The sequence below is a fragment of the Cavia porcellus genome, unplaced genomic scaffold, assembly GCF_034190915.1.
Source record: "Cavia porcellus strain 051 isolate PalLab524CR breed Dunkin Hartley unplaced genomic scaffold, mCavPor4.1 scaffold_6, whole genome shotgun sequence".
In the NCBI taxonomy this organism is placed as follows: Eukaryota; Metazoa; Chordata; class Mammalia; order Rodentia; family Caviidae; genus Cavia; species Cavia porcellus.
The window spans coordinates 98,270,310-98,286,060 of NW_026947489.1; the positions used below are offsets into that span (position 1 = coordinate 98,270,310).

Genomic DNA, 15,751 nt, shown 5'->3' on the forward strand with positions numbered 1-15,751 from the left:
TCTTGAATAAAATTTTTCTATACACCGGTGAATGTTTTAGTATGAATATAGGACATCCAATTTGTTACTAAACTATTAATATTTTATTATAAGTTGAATAAACATACACTGACTTTTAATTTAATTTTTAAGAATAATCTTTAGAAGTTTGAAAATATTTTATTCATCTTTTACTATAGTGTGTTTAAAATCATCCTGTGACTGGTGACACTCAATCATATCTTGACCCCGCTTTATTTTTATTCTTCCCTTCATATTCATTAATATTTGTGCTCTAAATATTGTGACTTCTGCATAGGTAACATTAGGTAACCTCAAAGAAAATTCTGGACAAAATATGCTTCCATAATACAATGACTGTATATATTTGACTGTGCCTATTTTTTTAAACCCAGAAATCAGTATTGGAGTAAAAATTGAGAATAAAAAGAACATGTTGCTTATTCAGCTATATTCAACTATAAAAATCAATGAGAGAGCAATTGGAGAGTCAATATGAAATTTCTATTTCCATTTTTCATCTCTGCACTCATAAAAAGTGATCTTATGCTGGGAAGGATCTGTGTCACTGGCTTGTTACCTGATCAAATACTTAGTGTAACCTGGAAAATTATGAACTATATATGATTACAGTTATGAAAACACAAACTTTCTCCCATAGGTGTAGAAATTGTGTATAGTACCTTATAAATAAGTGTAATTTTTATGTGTCAGTTAAACAAAATTTAAATTAAGTAAACTTTCTCCCTTAGTTGTTGATCGGTTTTATTTTCATTTAACGTTTTTCAAAGCATAGCTTCACATCAAAGTCTCAGTCCTAACAATAGAAATCCCCACAGGGATGTCTGATAGCTACAAACAACACAGAAAGGAAAGGAATTTGGACTGGACTATCACTATTGCTGATGAAAGGGTAGGGAGCAGGGATGTATTTCACAATAGCAGATTCAGGATGGAAGATTCATAGATGAGATAAAATAGGGTGCAAAAAGCCAGAGAACTCAAATCAGCCTGCCCAGGAAAGCTAACATTCCACTATTTGAAAGTCCAAGTCCATCAAGGCCCAGTGGAATTAAACACAGGAGCAAGATCAGAGAGAAAGAGAGAAAGGCTGGGAGTGAGCTTGAGAGAGAGAAAGTGAGTTATTAATGAAAGATGACTACAGACTGTGCTGGGTGTTTATGTCTTGAACAGAAAGGTCAGTAGGGTTTTTATGCATGTTGGGGGCTATTTTAAAGAACAAAGAGTATGATAGATAGTTCTATAGGTGGATGGTTTTATTTTGTAAGGACCTTAGGCAATATGGTATTTCAAGAAAAAAACAAACAAACCAAAAACAGTCTTCAAAACAGATTATAAGGAAAATGTCACCTACTTTTCTGGGTATAGTAATTTTGAGAAGACAGAACATTCAGCAGCCTCATTGTACATTTATCATAGTGATTTAAGATTACAGAATCTGTAGCCAGACTGGCTGAATTTGAATCCTTAGATATAGGAATTAATAACTTAGATACTGGCAATTTAATTAGCTTTTGTATATTTCAGTTTCCCTATCTTTAACATGGAGATAATAATATGACCAATTTCATAGTACTGTTGTGAGAAATAAGTGAGTAACTCTTCCCGCCACAAGCAATTGCTATATATTTAAACTACCTTTACTGTACAGTGAGCCATACTGGATTGTCAGGAGTTTTCTTAATTTATTTTAGGCAAATTACAAATATATCCTGGGCACGTTCATGGTACATTGTATGTTTGTGTAAGTAACTGTCTCAAGCCATAGTTATAGCTGAGAGGTTCTCAAATCTTTCTAGGCTTACTTCCTAAATTTCTACACGTAACTTCTTTTTGGCTAGCACTTGACTGTTTTAGCCTACAGACACACTGCACCCAGGGCAGCACAACACTTGAATCATGCAAATATTTGAGTGCATTTCCAAGACTTTCTTGGGTGTTGTAAATATTGTATCTGGAATGTTAGAGAATGCCAGAGAATGCCAGAGAATTCCGTGGTCTGCATAATCATTGTGCAGTATTTGGGCTTAGACCCAGGAGGCCATATGCTGTTTGGGGAGAGGAAAGTTGAGGAATAAGCATTCAGAGGATCTTGTTTGCCAGACTAGCTGCTAATTTCCTGAGTAACTCCAGGCATGTCACTTAATGTCAAGACCAGTTTTCACATCTATAGAATGTCAAAGTTCAATTTGTGACCTCTCTGATTGGCTGATTTACTAGGCAAGCTTTTTTAACTTTTTATTTTGTAAACAGTCTTACCGTGAAGTTGCATATTTCTTATCTTTTTAAAAAAATAGTTGAATATTTCTGAGCCTTACATGATATACAGTGCTATGTAGGTCCCTCAGAGTAATTTTCCTAACTTTTACAAATTCCCTGAGTATGTATTCTAGGTCTGAGTTTGGGGAGGTCACCTCTCTCTTAAACTCTACACTTCTTTGGACTAGCAATTAGAAGACTTGAATTCAAAATCAGTGAAATGTTCTGTGAGTTTGTCAGGTTATTTTTCTTCATGATACTTTAGTTTTTCATTATGAAACGGAAATAACAGAATTTTTAGTGTTAGGATTGAATAACACAGAAGAACTCTTAAGACAAAGCCTCATTAATTAAAGGTCTAGTTTTCATACTTCTTTCTTATTGCCTGACTTGGATGGTGAATCTAAAGGAACAAATTCTCTACGACTCAGTGATGTTGAAACAAATATTTAATTGCCTTTTCTTCCATACAGGTCAAAGAACTCCATGTTTCCGAAAAACTAGAAAGTATTAGTTTTATGTGTAGGTTATGCAGATGTAGTCAGTAGCTGTCATCATCAAAGGACAGTAATTGTAAAGACAGTCTGAAGAGGAGATGTTTCAGGATACCTTCATTTCCGGATGCAGAAATGATAGACTAATAAAGCACAATGGGCTGAGGCCCAGCTGTGAAGTTGGGAGCTAGATGGCAGAATTCCATGGATTGTTCTTGCTCTAGTAGGATCTGAAACATGAATAGACCTCAGTTGATCCAGGAAATAGACTTCCTTTTGCAGCCAGGAAGAGGGGAAGCTAAGCAGAGGTGAGGATGCCTGTTACGGATAGGAGGATTTGATCTTATTTTCAGGAGTACCAGGTCTCCTTGTCTTGTTTGTACATAGCAGGTTTTAAATAAGGTTTGTTTGTGTTTTAAAGAGGAAATTCTCATGCATTTAGTGAAAAGGAAGAAAAGCAAATACCTCAAGCCATGAGGAACATTTCTTGTGTAGTGATCTCTAAGTGATTCCTAAGAGCACAATCGCTGCATTTATTAAACTTTCTATTTACTGAGAAGTGGACGGTAGCATATGGGAGCAATGACAATAGCTGACTGATGAGAAAACAAAGAAATTCCAGTATTCTGCTGTTTTGAAAAAACTCATTCAGAATTTAGTCATATTGGTTCAGCTGTTGTAACCAAAGACTGATAAGATAATAGAGGTCTTTGTGGTGGTTTTGTACTGAAATCCTTTATCTTTATGATGCACTGGGGCCCTTTAGGGTGGGAAGCTTTTAAAGCTGCTGTTGGATTCAGAACTCAAATTAGCTGCTAGTACCCTGGGACAGGGGTTCCTTTCTCATGCAGTTACCACAAAGTAACTTTTATCAGGGACCTTCTGATAGATTGTTGATTTCTTCAGCTTACCCTGTTTATTTTTTGTTGACTTTTTGCTGCCCTATTTTGTGACATTTAAAAGAAAGCTATATCAAAAAAGGCCAGTGCTAAATGATGGCCCAAGCGTGTGAAGTGGAGACATCACAGTCCATCTGATGTGTGAGGAGGCTGCAGTGTTGAGATACAGCAGTTTAACCAGGTTATCCATGGGCAGAAAAGATCAAATGCAGCTTTCTTTTATGACTCACATTGTATTGCGGCTTTCTTCTCAAACAATACCCATTAAAAAAAATTAGAACTGACCAGGGAATTGATTCTTAAGAGCTTCTCTTTACAACTGAATATAAAATCTTTTTGAATTGTTGGCTGAGATCCTTAATAGATGTTGCTTGGGAATTACTGTTAGGTGCTTTAATCTTTCTAGGATTGATGTAAAAAAGTATATCTTCATCAGAACTCTGCCTCAGTGTCATTGCCAGCCCTCCTCATCACTCCAAACACAAACATGTTTTTTATAACTGGGTTTCTTGTAATTTCATTGTTCAGTTCCATTAAATTTTTAAAAGTAACTTGCATAGAGATTCATTAGAGGAGAATGTTAGGCATATATTTTATTCTAAATTCCCTCTTCCATATTTCTAGATAATGTCATTTGTTGACAATAGTTTTATTTGGCTTGGTAAATATTGTTTTAATACCACTGTCCTTCATTTCATTAAAAATGAAATGAGAAAAATTAAAATTTAACTGTTGTCCCTCTTTCTCATTCTGTCAACTATTGTGCTCTTCTGGATTTTCTTGTTAGAAAATTTTTTTTTATTATCCCATAGTAGTCATTCACTTTCAAAGAACAGATACATATAAAGAAAGTGACCTGTTTAAAAATTTAATCAATTAAAATTCTGAGTATGGGAATACTGTAAAAGAGATCATCAAATCCTCACTTATAAAGTACTCCGCAGGTTTTCTGCTTTGTCCAGATCTGGAGTCTTCAGTGGCTTCCCAAAGCCCAGTCTTATTTCTAGCACCACTGATTTTAATTATATATATTTCATATGGGCAAAATTAAGTGGCAGATTGTGATGCTAACTTTTATGAGCTGATGTAAAAAGGCTTTGAAATAAATTTGAAGCTTTATTTTTGATTTTGTCCTTTTATTTTATGTCAACATTGGAAGTCTTTATCTTATTTTACTTAAATTCTCATTTATTTTTATTGTGTTTTCTCTGTGGTTTTGGGCCGGAGGATAAGTAGTTACAGTTTGTAAAGTTAAAGAAAATTGTCTATTTTAGTTAAGTTTTTTTTTTTCAAATTCTTCAGATTATTACCAAAAAAAGACTAGAGGGCTGATTTTGAAACTGTTATAATAAAAGATGGTATTTTAAAACTTTTGATGAGGGAAATTGCCATCATATTTACATTTTGAAAAGTGTTTCCTTATTTATGCACTATTGACTTCCTATTGAGAATCAAAATTTTAAGTACAACTGGTAAAGAACTCAGTGGATCAAATTCAGTAAATCTGAAGTCACTGGAATAAAGGCCCCTCAGGAAAAAAAAAAAAATGTGTCAATTTTAAAGGTCTTTCCTAACTGAAGACCATTTTGTGATCGAGCCAAAGGTTAATAAAATCAGTGGTGAATGTAGCAATTTTACAGATAAGCTATTCACAACAAGTGTAGTTACTTGAATAAAAAGCTAATTCAGTTCTGAAATGCCACATGCAGTAACAGTGAATAGCTGCTTTTAGGTGCTTTCTGGAGGAGGATAAAATACAGAATCACGGCACTCTTCTCTTCCAGCGTCCCTGGCTGCCTGTAAATTGCTGTGAATGGGGCTGTGGGCTGACAGGCTCTATTAAGACAAACTGCCTTTCTCATCGGAGAGATAAAATAAATCAGGTGTTTAGTCAAATTAAAATACTTCAGCTGGAGCAGGCCCTGGGGAGCACTGATCCACCTGACTAATCTGAGAGAAACTCAAGACAGATGTGGTTTGGGGATAAAGACAACCTCTTGGAAGGAAAAAAAGAAAAAAGAAGAAGAAAACCAACTTGACTGTCTTTGGAGTTGGATAAGAGATGCAGTTTTTAGTGGAGAGTGTCAGGCGCACATTGTGTGTAATATTGGATAAAAGCAGGCAGGCAGACTTGTAGAGAAGCTGTATGCAGAAGCTTTTCAGCTGGCTCCTTTCTGCAGTTTATGAAGCTACCTCTGTTTTTGTGTAGGAGGGAGAAGAGGCTGTTTTATTGGCAGTGCTTTTGTAGAGAATCATTTTAAGATAGCCTGAAAGATGTGAAACAGATGATGTCAGGCAGCTACTGATGACCTCTGCTAGCCTGGGCAGATCCTCAGAATCTGATCTACATTTTTCCCAAATTGATTTCATCAAACTTCAAAACATGATTTAGGTTGGCAAGTCCAACCTGTGGCCTGTCAATTTCTTTTTCCTTTTTTTGTTTCCCTCTTTTTATTTTTTTTTTTTTGAGTGAAGACAAATTATCTTGTGCCATTTATGAAATGCATACCAGTTTAAAAAAACACAATTAACAAAACTCCCTTTTAAATACTTTTTACCATAAAATTTTAAGGAATGGGTGGGATGAGGCAAGCCCTGACTGGGTGCATCTGTTTAGGAGGTGATTAACTCAGAGGCGCGTTCTATAATCGTTTACATTTTTAACATACCCTGACTACACTGGTTGTACCATGGTGTTCCATAGATTATTCTTTTGGCAACTTCTGCTATCTACTTTCTTTACCATGGCAAAGCTTCCTGTTTAGTTAGAGTATTTTGAGAACTGAAATAGCTTGAGTTCTCAGGTGGGTTGGTCAGTGTGATTCAGACTTGATGTTACTTTTAGCACAGCAACGTAAGCAATTGCTATTAAGTAAAGCAGGAAAGTTCAGAAGTATACCTCTGTGTTTAAACCATTGTGTCTGAATAAATATAATGGACACAGAACAGAAAAATCCCCCCCCACCCCGCACACACATCTGTGCACACATTTAGAGAATGTAAGCTATTCTGTGGTGTAAATTGATTTCCCTCAGTTTGGTTCCCAAGGACAACATATATAATAAGTTTTATATATATTAAAATATTAAAATATATATTTACCTATTAAAGGTGATTTTTAGACTTTTGTACTACAACTTTTCATTCTGCCCTCATTTGTTATGCCACTTACATCTATTCAGAATATATTAGTATTGTTCAAGTTTAAGAAGATAGTGACAGCCTTATATGAGTTCCTGAATGCTCAACTGAAAATTAAGTACTGCTTTCTACCTTTTCTTCTTACACAGGTATCTAAGTCTGTTGAAAAAGTTTATTGAGATGTCACCAGTATTTATAATTAATAAATTTGAATGTCATAATTTGTGAAAAGATTCAGTGAAGTGGTGTTATTGTGTAAATTCAATTTCTGTTACATATATGTATCTACAAGTAATGGAAGTGGTATGTATTAGTAGTTCTCTTGGCTTCATCCTAAACAGAAGAGGCTAAGGTGTCATTTATGTATTATCCTTAGTTTGTGGTTCTTTTGCAGAGGAGAAAAGGAAAGAAATTGAAGATTATGGAAAAGACTTTTTTTTTTTTTTTTGACATGGGACAAGAACAATTATTCGATTTTGTTTGGGAAATCTAAATACCAGATTTCACTCTGTATTGGCTCTTGGCCAAAATATCCTGTAGAAAGTTTTATTAATAAAGAATTGCAGAATATGAACTACTCAATATCCAATAAAGTTTTTCTTAAATCACCTCATATAGATAGGTATAACAAAAGCTACACATAAATTAAAATATTAAAATATATGTAATAAAATGCAGATATTCAATTTATTTTATAACTTTCCAATTTAATCCCCAAACTGCAATCATAACAAAAACATTAAGCTTACTTAAATAACTTTAGTAATTTTGAGTTTTTCTTAGAATAAATGGGAAGGTCATTAAACATAGTGTATAAGAGTTGGAATACTGGAGACTTTTCCTGCCTTTCTAGCCTTGTCTAGTACTCTAGTCCCCTCTATTTTCCTTGTTTAAATTTTATTACCTTTATTTAACTTCTTAAAAACATAGAACCCACATACCCCGATTGCACACACACGTATGCACACACACACATGGCCTTTGCTATGTACTGTTTTCTCCTTTTGGGAAATTCCTTGACCAAAAAGCACATTCCAAGTCTTTACTTAGTTAACTCCTATTCATTTTCCTCAAAATATGCTACTTTTTCATGTTACTGTCCTTGAACTTGTGTGCTCCAAACCTGTTTAAATCTTCCCCCAAATATTTGTCTTGTTTTAAATTCTTATAATGTAGTTTACATTTATATCTGTGATTACTTGAAGATATACACTGTTACCGTTCAGGAAATATTTATGGAACTAAAAATGAATGAAAGTAGTAAATACATACATTTCATGCTCTTCTTGTATTTTCTGATTATTGTGTCTATTAACATGTATATTAATTCAGCTTTTCTGTATTTTTGAAGAGATTTTACAATCTTCTTTGCGAGTCTGCTTTTGTATTTGTATAGTATAATATTTCTGGAAAAGGAAGTTCTTCCTTTTAATAACCTGAAGTTCCTGTTGGTGACATACATACCAATGATTTTTGACATCGATTCCATAACCTAGAAAAAATAACTACTCATTAGTTTTGGTACAGTATTTGTTTCTTTATCGATGAAATACTCTTTCATTTTCTCAATTTTCACTACCTTAATTTTGATTTTAGGTCATCTCTCAGCTCAGTGATTCTTTAAAGAATACGGACAGATTTTTTTTTTTTGAACCCGAGTTGACATTAAGGATCCCAAGGTAGTCCTAAATGTGCTAGCTTCTCTGCTGACATCAGTTTTACCTTGTAGGAATTACACATTAGCAAGTGGAAGCCTGCATCTTCTGAGGCTGCCTTTTTTCCACTGGGCACTGAGAGAGTAGGGTCACTAATACTTAAAATATTGTTATAGTCTCAGATTGTCCTGGTGCTTTCTTAGCAGAATTGAGAAGGATTTAAAGGAGGTTAGAAGTGTCTCTTGCTATATACACAAAAATTGGCAATCTTTGTCCCCTTTGACAGCTGGTGGCATCTTTCTGAAAAGCTTTCAAATCATAGATCATTTCTTCATAATGAAACCTGTGTGGCTCAAATACAGTGGATTGAAATTCTTATCTTATGCTGCAGTAAAATGCTCTAATTTAGATTCACAAAAGGATTCTGTACCCTTTACTTAGGAGAGCTATGCAATTTGCCCATAAAAAGACTGTTCAGCACCATTAGTGCATACCATAAGTGTTCAGCGACATCATATTCATTAAACAGCGTATCCTTATGCATAACCTTTTCAACCTCAAAATGTATTTTTTTCCTTTGAAGAATGACTGTGGCAAACAAGAGAGTCCCGTAAGCAACATTGTTGCCTTTAATGATGAACTTGAGAACTTTAGCTTGATCCTTTTGTAGGAAAAAAAAGCCACGTTCAATCCTTTCTTACATCAGGCAATTTTTATTGTTTTCCTTGAGCTTATTCCGTGTCGGAGAGATTGACCCCTGACTTCTGAACTTCAGACTTCAGATACAGATCTTTGCACAATAGAAACATTTTGAGGGCAATGATCAAAAAGTCCTTAAGTAATAGTTAATAAGTATCTACTGTGTCACACCTATTGGTATTGTCTTAGTTGAGAATAGAGGTGATTATGGAACATTAATATGATCTGTAATTTCTGATCTCTATATATCATAGGTTTCCTAACTGGGTTAAATAGATAGGGTGGGAGTGTGATGAGGTGGGAGTGGAGTAGGCAGCTCGGCTTTTAGTTGTAGAGCTAAAAGGGGGAATGTGTAAGGATTTCATTGATGACAATGCTGTTTCTTGGCAAGAACAGTGACAAACCATAGCATTCGTCCTGCTGCCGTAACTGCCTGTGGTGTTCCTGGGCTCACCATGGCCTGCTGTTATTGTCCCAGGTCTTTCCGTATCTGGGGGAGTGCTTTCCCAAATTCTTCCCACATTCCCTGATTTCATCAGATATTCCTCAAGCTTGTGAGACCTCTTCTCACTTCCATTCTAGGTACACCTGAGAGCCTGGCAGAAAAAGAACGGCAGCTCTCCACTATGATTACCCAGCTGATCAGTTTGCGGGAGCAGCTTTTGGCAGCCCATGATGAACAGAAAAAACTGGCAGCCTCACAAATTGAGAAACAACGGCAGCAAATGGACCTTGCTCGCCAACAGCAAGAACAGGTGAGCCCTGCAAAAGAAGCTGATGAACTGGAGATGTGGAATGTGCCAAGCTCAGCGAGTAATCACATTGATTGCTTTATTTGTTATAAGCCTTCTTAAAAAAAAAAATACAAATTAACCAGAAGGAAGGGCAAGAAAGAAATGAAAGAAGGAAGGAAGGAAAGAAGGAAGGAAGGAAGAAGGACAGAAAGAAAGAAAGATCAAAAGCTAGCAAGCAAGGAAAGAAAGACAGACTGGAAAATTAGAATCTTGAAGAAAACCGAGGGGTTATGTGGAGGACAAAGAAAGGCATCGTAATAACTAGGCGTAACTGAACTGATACATTGTTCCAGAAAGTTTCCATTTATTTAATTACTCAGGAACACTCATTCACATAGGGATTACAGCTAATCTCAGGGTAGTTTAAGAGAAATGACCTCTCTGGGCCTTTCTTCATCCAGAAGACTTCTGTTCTGGAAAAAAAAATTTTTTTTTTTTTAACTTACTGGTCCAACAGTTTTCTCTAGCTTTAAAGATAGAGTAGTCACACCTTGGTTTTCGCCCAGATAACCCGGTTTTATACTTGTTTCTCAGGGTAATTTTTAATATCCCCCCTCGCCTATTCACAAGTGTTGTCTTGGTTTGGATGATAACTTTTATGGTCATTACTAATGGCATAGGTAAATCATTGAAAACAGCACGTGGTTCCTAAAAGAAGTTGACTTGATTAACTTAGAAGTGAGAAAAAAAAAAAAAAAGAGCAACGTATAAATGTGTATCTTTTAAAAGATAAATCACTTTCCCAAATGTTTTTCTTGTCTCATGGAGTACATTAATCTAACAACAGTGATCCTATAGAGTAGTCCCTGATGCTTTAGATCAGACAGACTCAAATTAATGTGCAGTTTTTAGGAATCTGACATTATTACTGGAATTATCTTTTCAGTTAAATGTATTTTATAGGGGTATATAGAGCAATATATGCTCTGTTGATTTTAATGAGTTGTGACGTCTGGTATTTTATGTGCTTGAATATTTGCCCACATGTAGGAATATGGACTTAGCCCCTAATGGAAAATAACATAAAGGAACACTGTAAAAAATCAGAAGTTAGAATGTCATTTAGCCATCCAGAGATGACACAGTAATTAACTATTGACACTTGTGAATAAGCTAGCACAAATTAATCTTGACACATTTGCAGACGAGTGATATCTTACAGTGAACACTTTGTAATTATATTTCAAAATGAAAATTAAATGACACTTAAAACTAGGTTGTCATGCTCAATGAAGCAAGCATGTAGCTCAACCGATTGGCAAATAAAATTCAGAATTTGAGCCACATGGTGCTTATGTACCATACTTCACTGTGTCAAACCCACACGTCTAGTAATTGCACTGTGGTGTTTGGATGCATTTCTGTGCAACACTTTATCATTTAGGAGGGACCATCAATATTAGATACCTAGTGGTGTATCACTAGTTTGCTAAGAGGAAATAAATATTCACAGGATCCAGCATCTATACCTAGAGCTGCAGAGTGAGTTGTCCATTTCTGATTTGAGGGTGACAAGCACAGTGGGCCATTCCAAGCTAATTAAATGCTCTTCATTTTGCCCATTAAATACTCTTCCATTTTGGGAAACAGTAGTCCTATTTATCAAACTATATTGTGTTTTAGGTGCAGCTTTATCATGTTTTGCAGTATGAGTCAGTTATCACCAGAAATTATAAAGCAACATTTGGGAGCAGACTGCTGTGTTATTTTATGCTGAGTGAAATGACTTGGGCATTTCCTCCTGCACCAGGATACAGCATCAGAAAGGCTCAGGAAGAATGCACCCAGGGATTGGGCCTGACCCATACTCATTTGGTCTTCCATCAAGACCATTCTAGAATTTTAGCTTTTGAGAATAAGAATAAATAGGGAGAAAATTGCTGCCTACAAGGCACACTACTAAACCAAAGTGACCAAGTGTTCTCCTGTTTCATAGGTTGTCAATTAGTGTGTTTCTGATAAGGAGCATCTCCCTGGACTTCAAACTCTACCAGATCAGTTTTTGAGGCAACAAGCATTCTGGTACCTAGCTATACTCCATAGTGAGCACCATATCCTAGAGACATTATGAACAGATCAAGACCTCAATAGGGCTTGTATTAAATGATTAATATTTCTTTTTATAACAAATCAAAATCTTTGACTTAACTGTTGGTTAAGCAAGAGTGTATAGATACTGTACTGTAAAATAAGCATATTACTTTCAAAAGAATAAATGTAAATTATAGCTCAGTTGGTCTTCAGCAACAACAAAAAACTAAAGAGTTTTTACTCTGCATTCTTTTTTATGCTCCTTGACAATATACATAAGTATATCAGTTACAAAATCTTTCCATCAAAAAAGATTTTACCAAAGTAAATCATATCAAGTTATAAAGAGCCTTTTCCTGTATTTGCTTACAGATTTCCCTTTTATGCCCCAATTAAACTCTTTAGACTAATGTGACCAGAGTTTTCTTGTCTTGATCCTACAAGGATGGAATTTCCCATACCCTGATTTCCCTATTGACTAGTGAAGATTTGGGTGAATTGCTCACAAATGTAATATAACCTGGGTAGTTTTCACATGCAGCCAAAGCAGAGAGATGGTATAGTTCAAAAAAATCTTTTTCCTTCAACTTTCTGATTCTTACCATTTTCGTGTGATAAAACTCTTTCATACAGAGGTGCACTAAAGCAGTTTTGTAATTCCAGGAGAGATATCTAAGGTGATGGCAAAAGTGTAAGCATTTCATTTTAACTTAATGAAACTTTATTTCTGATAGATTGCAAGACAACAGCAGCAACTTCTGCAACAGCAGCACAAAATTAATCTCCTGCAGCAACAGATCCAGGTCAGTGTTTTTTATTACCCTCATCTGATTATGCTTAGAAACTTTTCTCTGAGAAAATGGAATGGAGTGCTGCAAATGTACCCCATCTTATAAACAGTACTAATAGAGCTGTTGTTCAAGGATATCGTACAAAATTGTACAAGTAGATTCAGGAAATATTGACTGAAGAGTGGTTGAAGCATTCTTCTCTGAAACAATATATAAGCAGAAAAAGTCAGATCTTTTTTTCCTTCTGCCATCTACTAAACATAACCACATTAAGACATTTTGATTTCCAAGAGAGGATACCAATGCTACTTTCATTGCCCCCAACTGCTTTCTGCTTTGTGTTTTGGTATGTGATAGTATTATGGAGAGAAGCTAACTTTTATTTATGTATTAATGCTCACTGGGCTGATTATGAGAAGAACTGAGAAAAGGCTGCTAATAGTTACCTTGTTCCTTAACAAATATTTAACTGTGTCCCTTCTAGATGCTGGGGAGAATTTGAAAACTAGTGATTAGTAATCTGTCTTCAAGGAGTTTATAGTCTAAAAAGGAAAACTTGTTCTCAATAATTATAACTTTATTTAGAGAGTTTCTTTTTCTTGTGGCTGTGCAAAACAATTATCATGGCTTGTCAGGAAGGTGATGGTCTGATTCAATCATTCCTTTAGGGTCTGAGTGTCATTCAACTATAGTTATTTGAGAAAGGAAAATGGTTTCTATTTCTGAACAGGAACATAGATAATGTGAGTTCTGGAAAGTGCTAGGATAAGAAAGGGGGGTCTAGTGATTAATCTTCAAGAATATTGGTTATAAAGTTATACTTAACCTACTATAAAATGTATTTCTCTTGGTTACTGTAGATATTTTCCAAATTATGAGACCTGTGATTTAATCTAGTTGAGCCAGAATATTCAATATTATTACTTTTCTTAAGGTGAATAATATAGATTATGTATATTATATTTGCCTTATGTTATCAAATGAAATCTATCATCTATCTAATTATCTATCTATCTATCTATCTATCTCATGGTTTATTCTAATCTCCTACCTCACTGATGAGTACTAGAGACTGTAATTTAAATATTTGCTTCATTTTATTAGTTATTCTTAATGTTCAAGATAATAGTTACTGTATTTGAAACACTTTATATTTGAAGAAGTATTTTTGTGTCTGAAAAAGTGCCTTTCCTTTATTTGATTTTTTCCCCAGCTAACTTCAGTGAACGATTTTTGCCAATATTTGTGCTTTTTTTGTTTGTGTTTTGATTTTATATTCCTACTTAAATATGTATGTTTCAAAATAGACTCCAAATATGGATAAGATTGAATATCTTTGGATTTATGATGGTCAGTCTTTACAGTTAAATCTTGGAATAATTTCTCATCCTGATATATCTTTTATAATTCACACTGAGATTCTTAATTAAATAACTGTCTGGGTGTTACCTTGTTCTCGACTTATTAAAAATTTCAGTGAATTTCCTACTGCTAAGGTCAAGATTCTTAGCCTGTGGTTTCCAACATTTTTCTCTCAGTCCCTCTCTAAGAGCTCAGTAGGTGTTAAATAACATGATCATTTAGTTTTCTCTGTTTCTTTTATTTGTAAAGCAAGAATAGAAGACCCCTAGTTAATTATTATTAATGCTTTTACTATTTCTGCTTATTTATTTCTAATCTGTTTCAGTTAGTTCAGAGTTGTACAGTCTGTCTTAATTGATGCTTTTCCATGGCACTGAAGAATTATGACGAATTACAACAGGTTTACAATATTTTCGTGAAATATTATTAGCATTGCTTATGTATGATTTTATAGTTATATCTTGTTTGTACTCAATTGATGTCTTTTTAAGAAAATTATGGAACATGATATTAAAATATTTATCTGAATGTTCAATTTGAGAAGAAAGGAATAATTTCTAAACTTTATTATAGAAATTTAATTTGTTTTAACTATTGTAGGCCTTTTTATTGTTTAAAGTTTCAAACTTTATACTGATCTGCATTTGGACTTAGACATATAAGTATAAAATTATAGAGTTATTCAGTATCTAGCTTGCATTAATTTTAAGAAATAGAACTATTTAGAATAAAAATTCATATTTAAAAAAATAAAGGAAGACCTGTATTTACAGTTCACTCTGTCCTAAGCAGATGTTTCATGACTTATTTTGTCAGGATTTATGTTATCAGTATGAGACCATTAGAAGAATTTTTCAAACCCTAAAAATCACTCCTTACACAGAACTTATCTTTGACACTTACAAAGCAAGTTTTCATATTAAGAATTTTAGTTATTTTAGTGAAAGCTGAATGGGATTCACTATATTTTCAAATATAGTTTTTGACAAATCACAGACATGATCAAATGTAGGAGAAACATCAGTGTTGAGCTAATTTAAATATACATTTTAAACAAAATATAAGGTTGAAGAAATGCATCAGTTTTTAATCACAAAAAAGAAATATTCTCCCATTTGAAAACCAAATAGGAGAAAAAATAAAACAAAATGATTCATAATATAACATATTTTTTCCTCTAAAAGCAAATAAAACATTTTCTTTTCTTTTCCAATCTTGACTCTTAGAACTAATAGTTAACATGGTTAGCAGGAATAAACTATGGCAAGTGCTATGGTTTATGAGTAGAGTATCAGGTGGCTTTATTCAAGACTATTCTTCTAGCTTAGAATGCTGTCTTTCAAATTAGTAATTATGGCTTGCAATTTCCAAACTTTAAGAGAAAGAAAGGGCAGAGTGTCTAACCTCTTGTAACAACTGCTGTTAAACACATTTGGATCTGTTATAAAGGGGAAAAATAAAAACCTGAATGGTTTGTACAGATTTTAAAAGAGCATCTTCCACTATAATTAGAAGAGCCATGATTAAGATCATATCATAAAAATTCCTATGCTTACTTTATTTTGTACTCAATCAAAACATACATGTATGTCAAAAACAATTTCA

General features: G+C 34.2%; 1 protein-coding gene across 31 annotated transcripts in view; it reads left to right on the forward strand.

The window, feature by feature from the left end:
- The window catches only part of Sox6 (SRY-box transcription factor 6), a 559,037-nt gene that overhangs the window by 358,388 nt on the left and 184,898 nt on the right, over positions 1-15,751 (forward strand). For all 31 annotated transcript variants that reach the window (XM_063251818.1, XM_063251830.1, XM_063251843.1 and 28 more), the window contains 2 exons: positions 9,751-9,923; positions 12,728-12,796. In XM_063251818.1, coding sequence (XP_063107888.1) covers positions 9,751-9,923; positions 12,728-12,796 — 242 coding nt within the window. The remainder of the gene's footprint in view (positions 1-9,750; positions 9,924-12,727; positions 12,797-15,751) is intronic.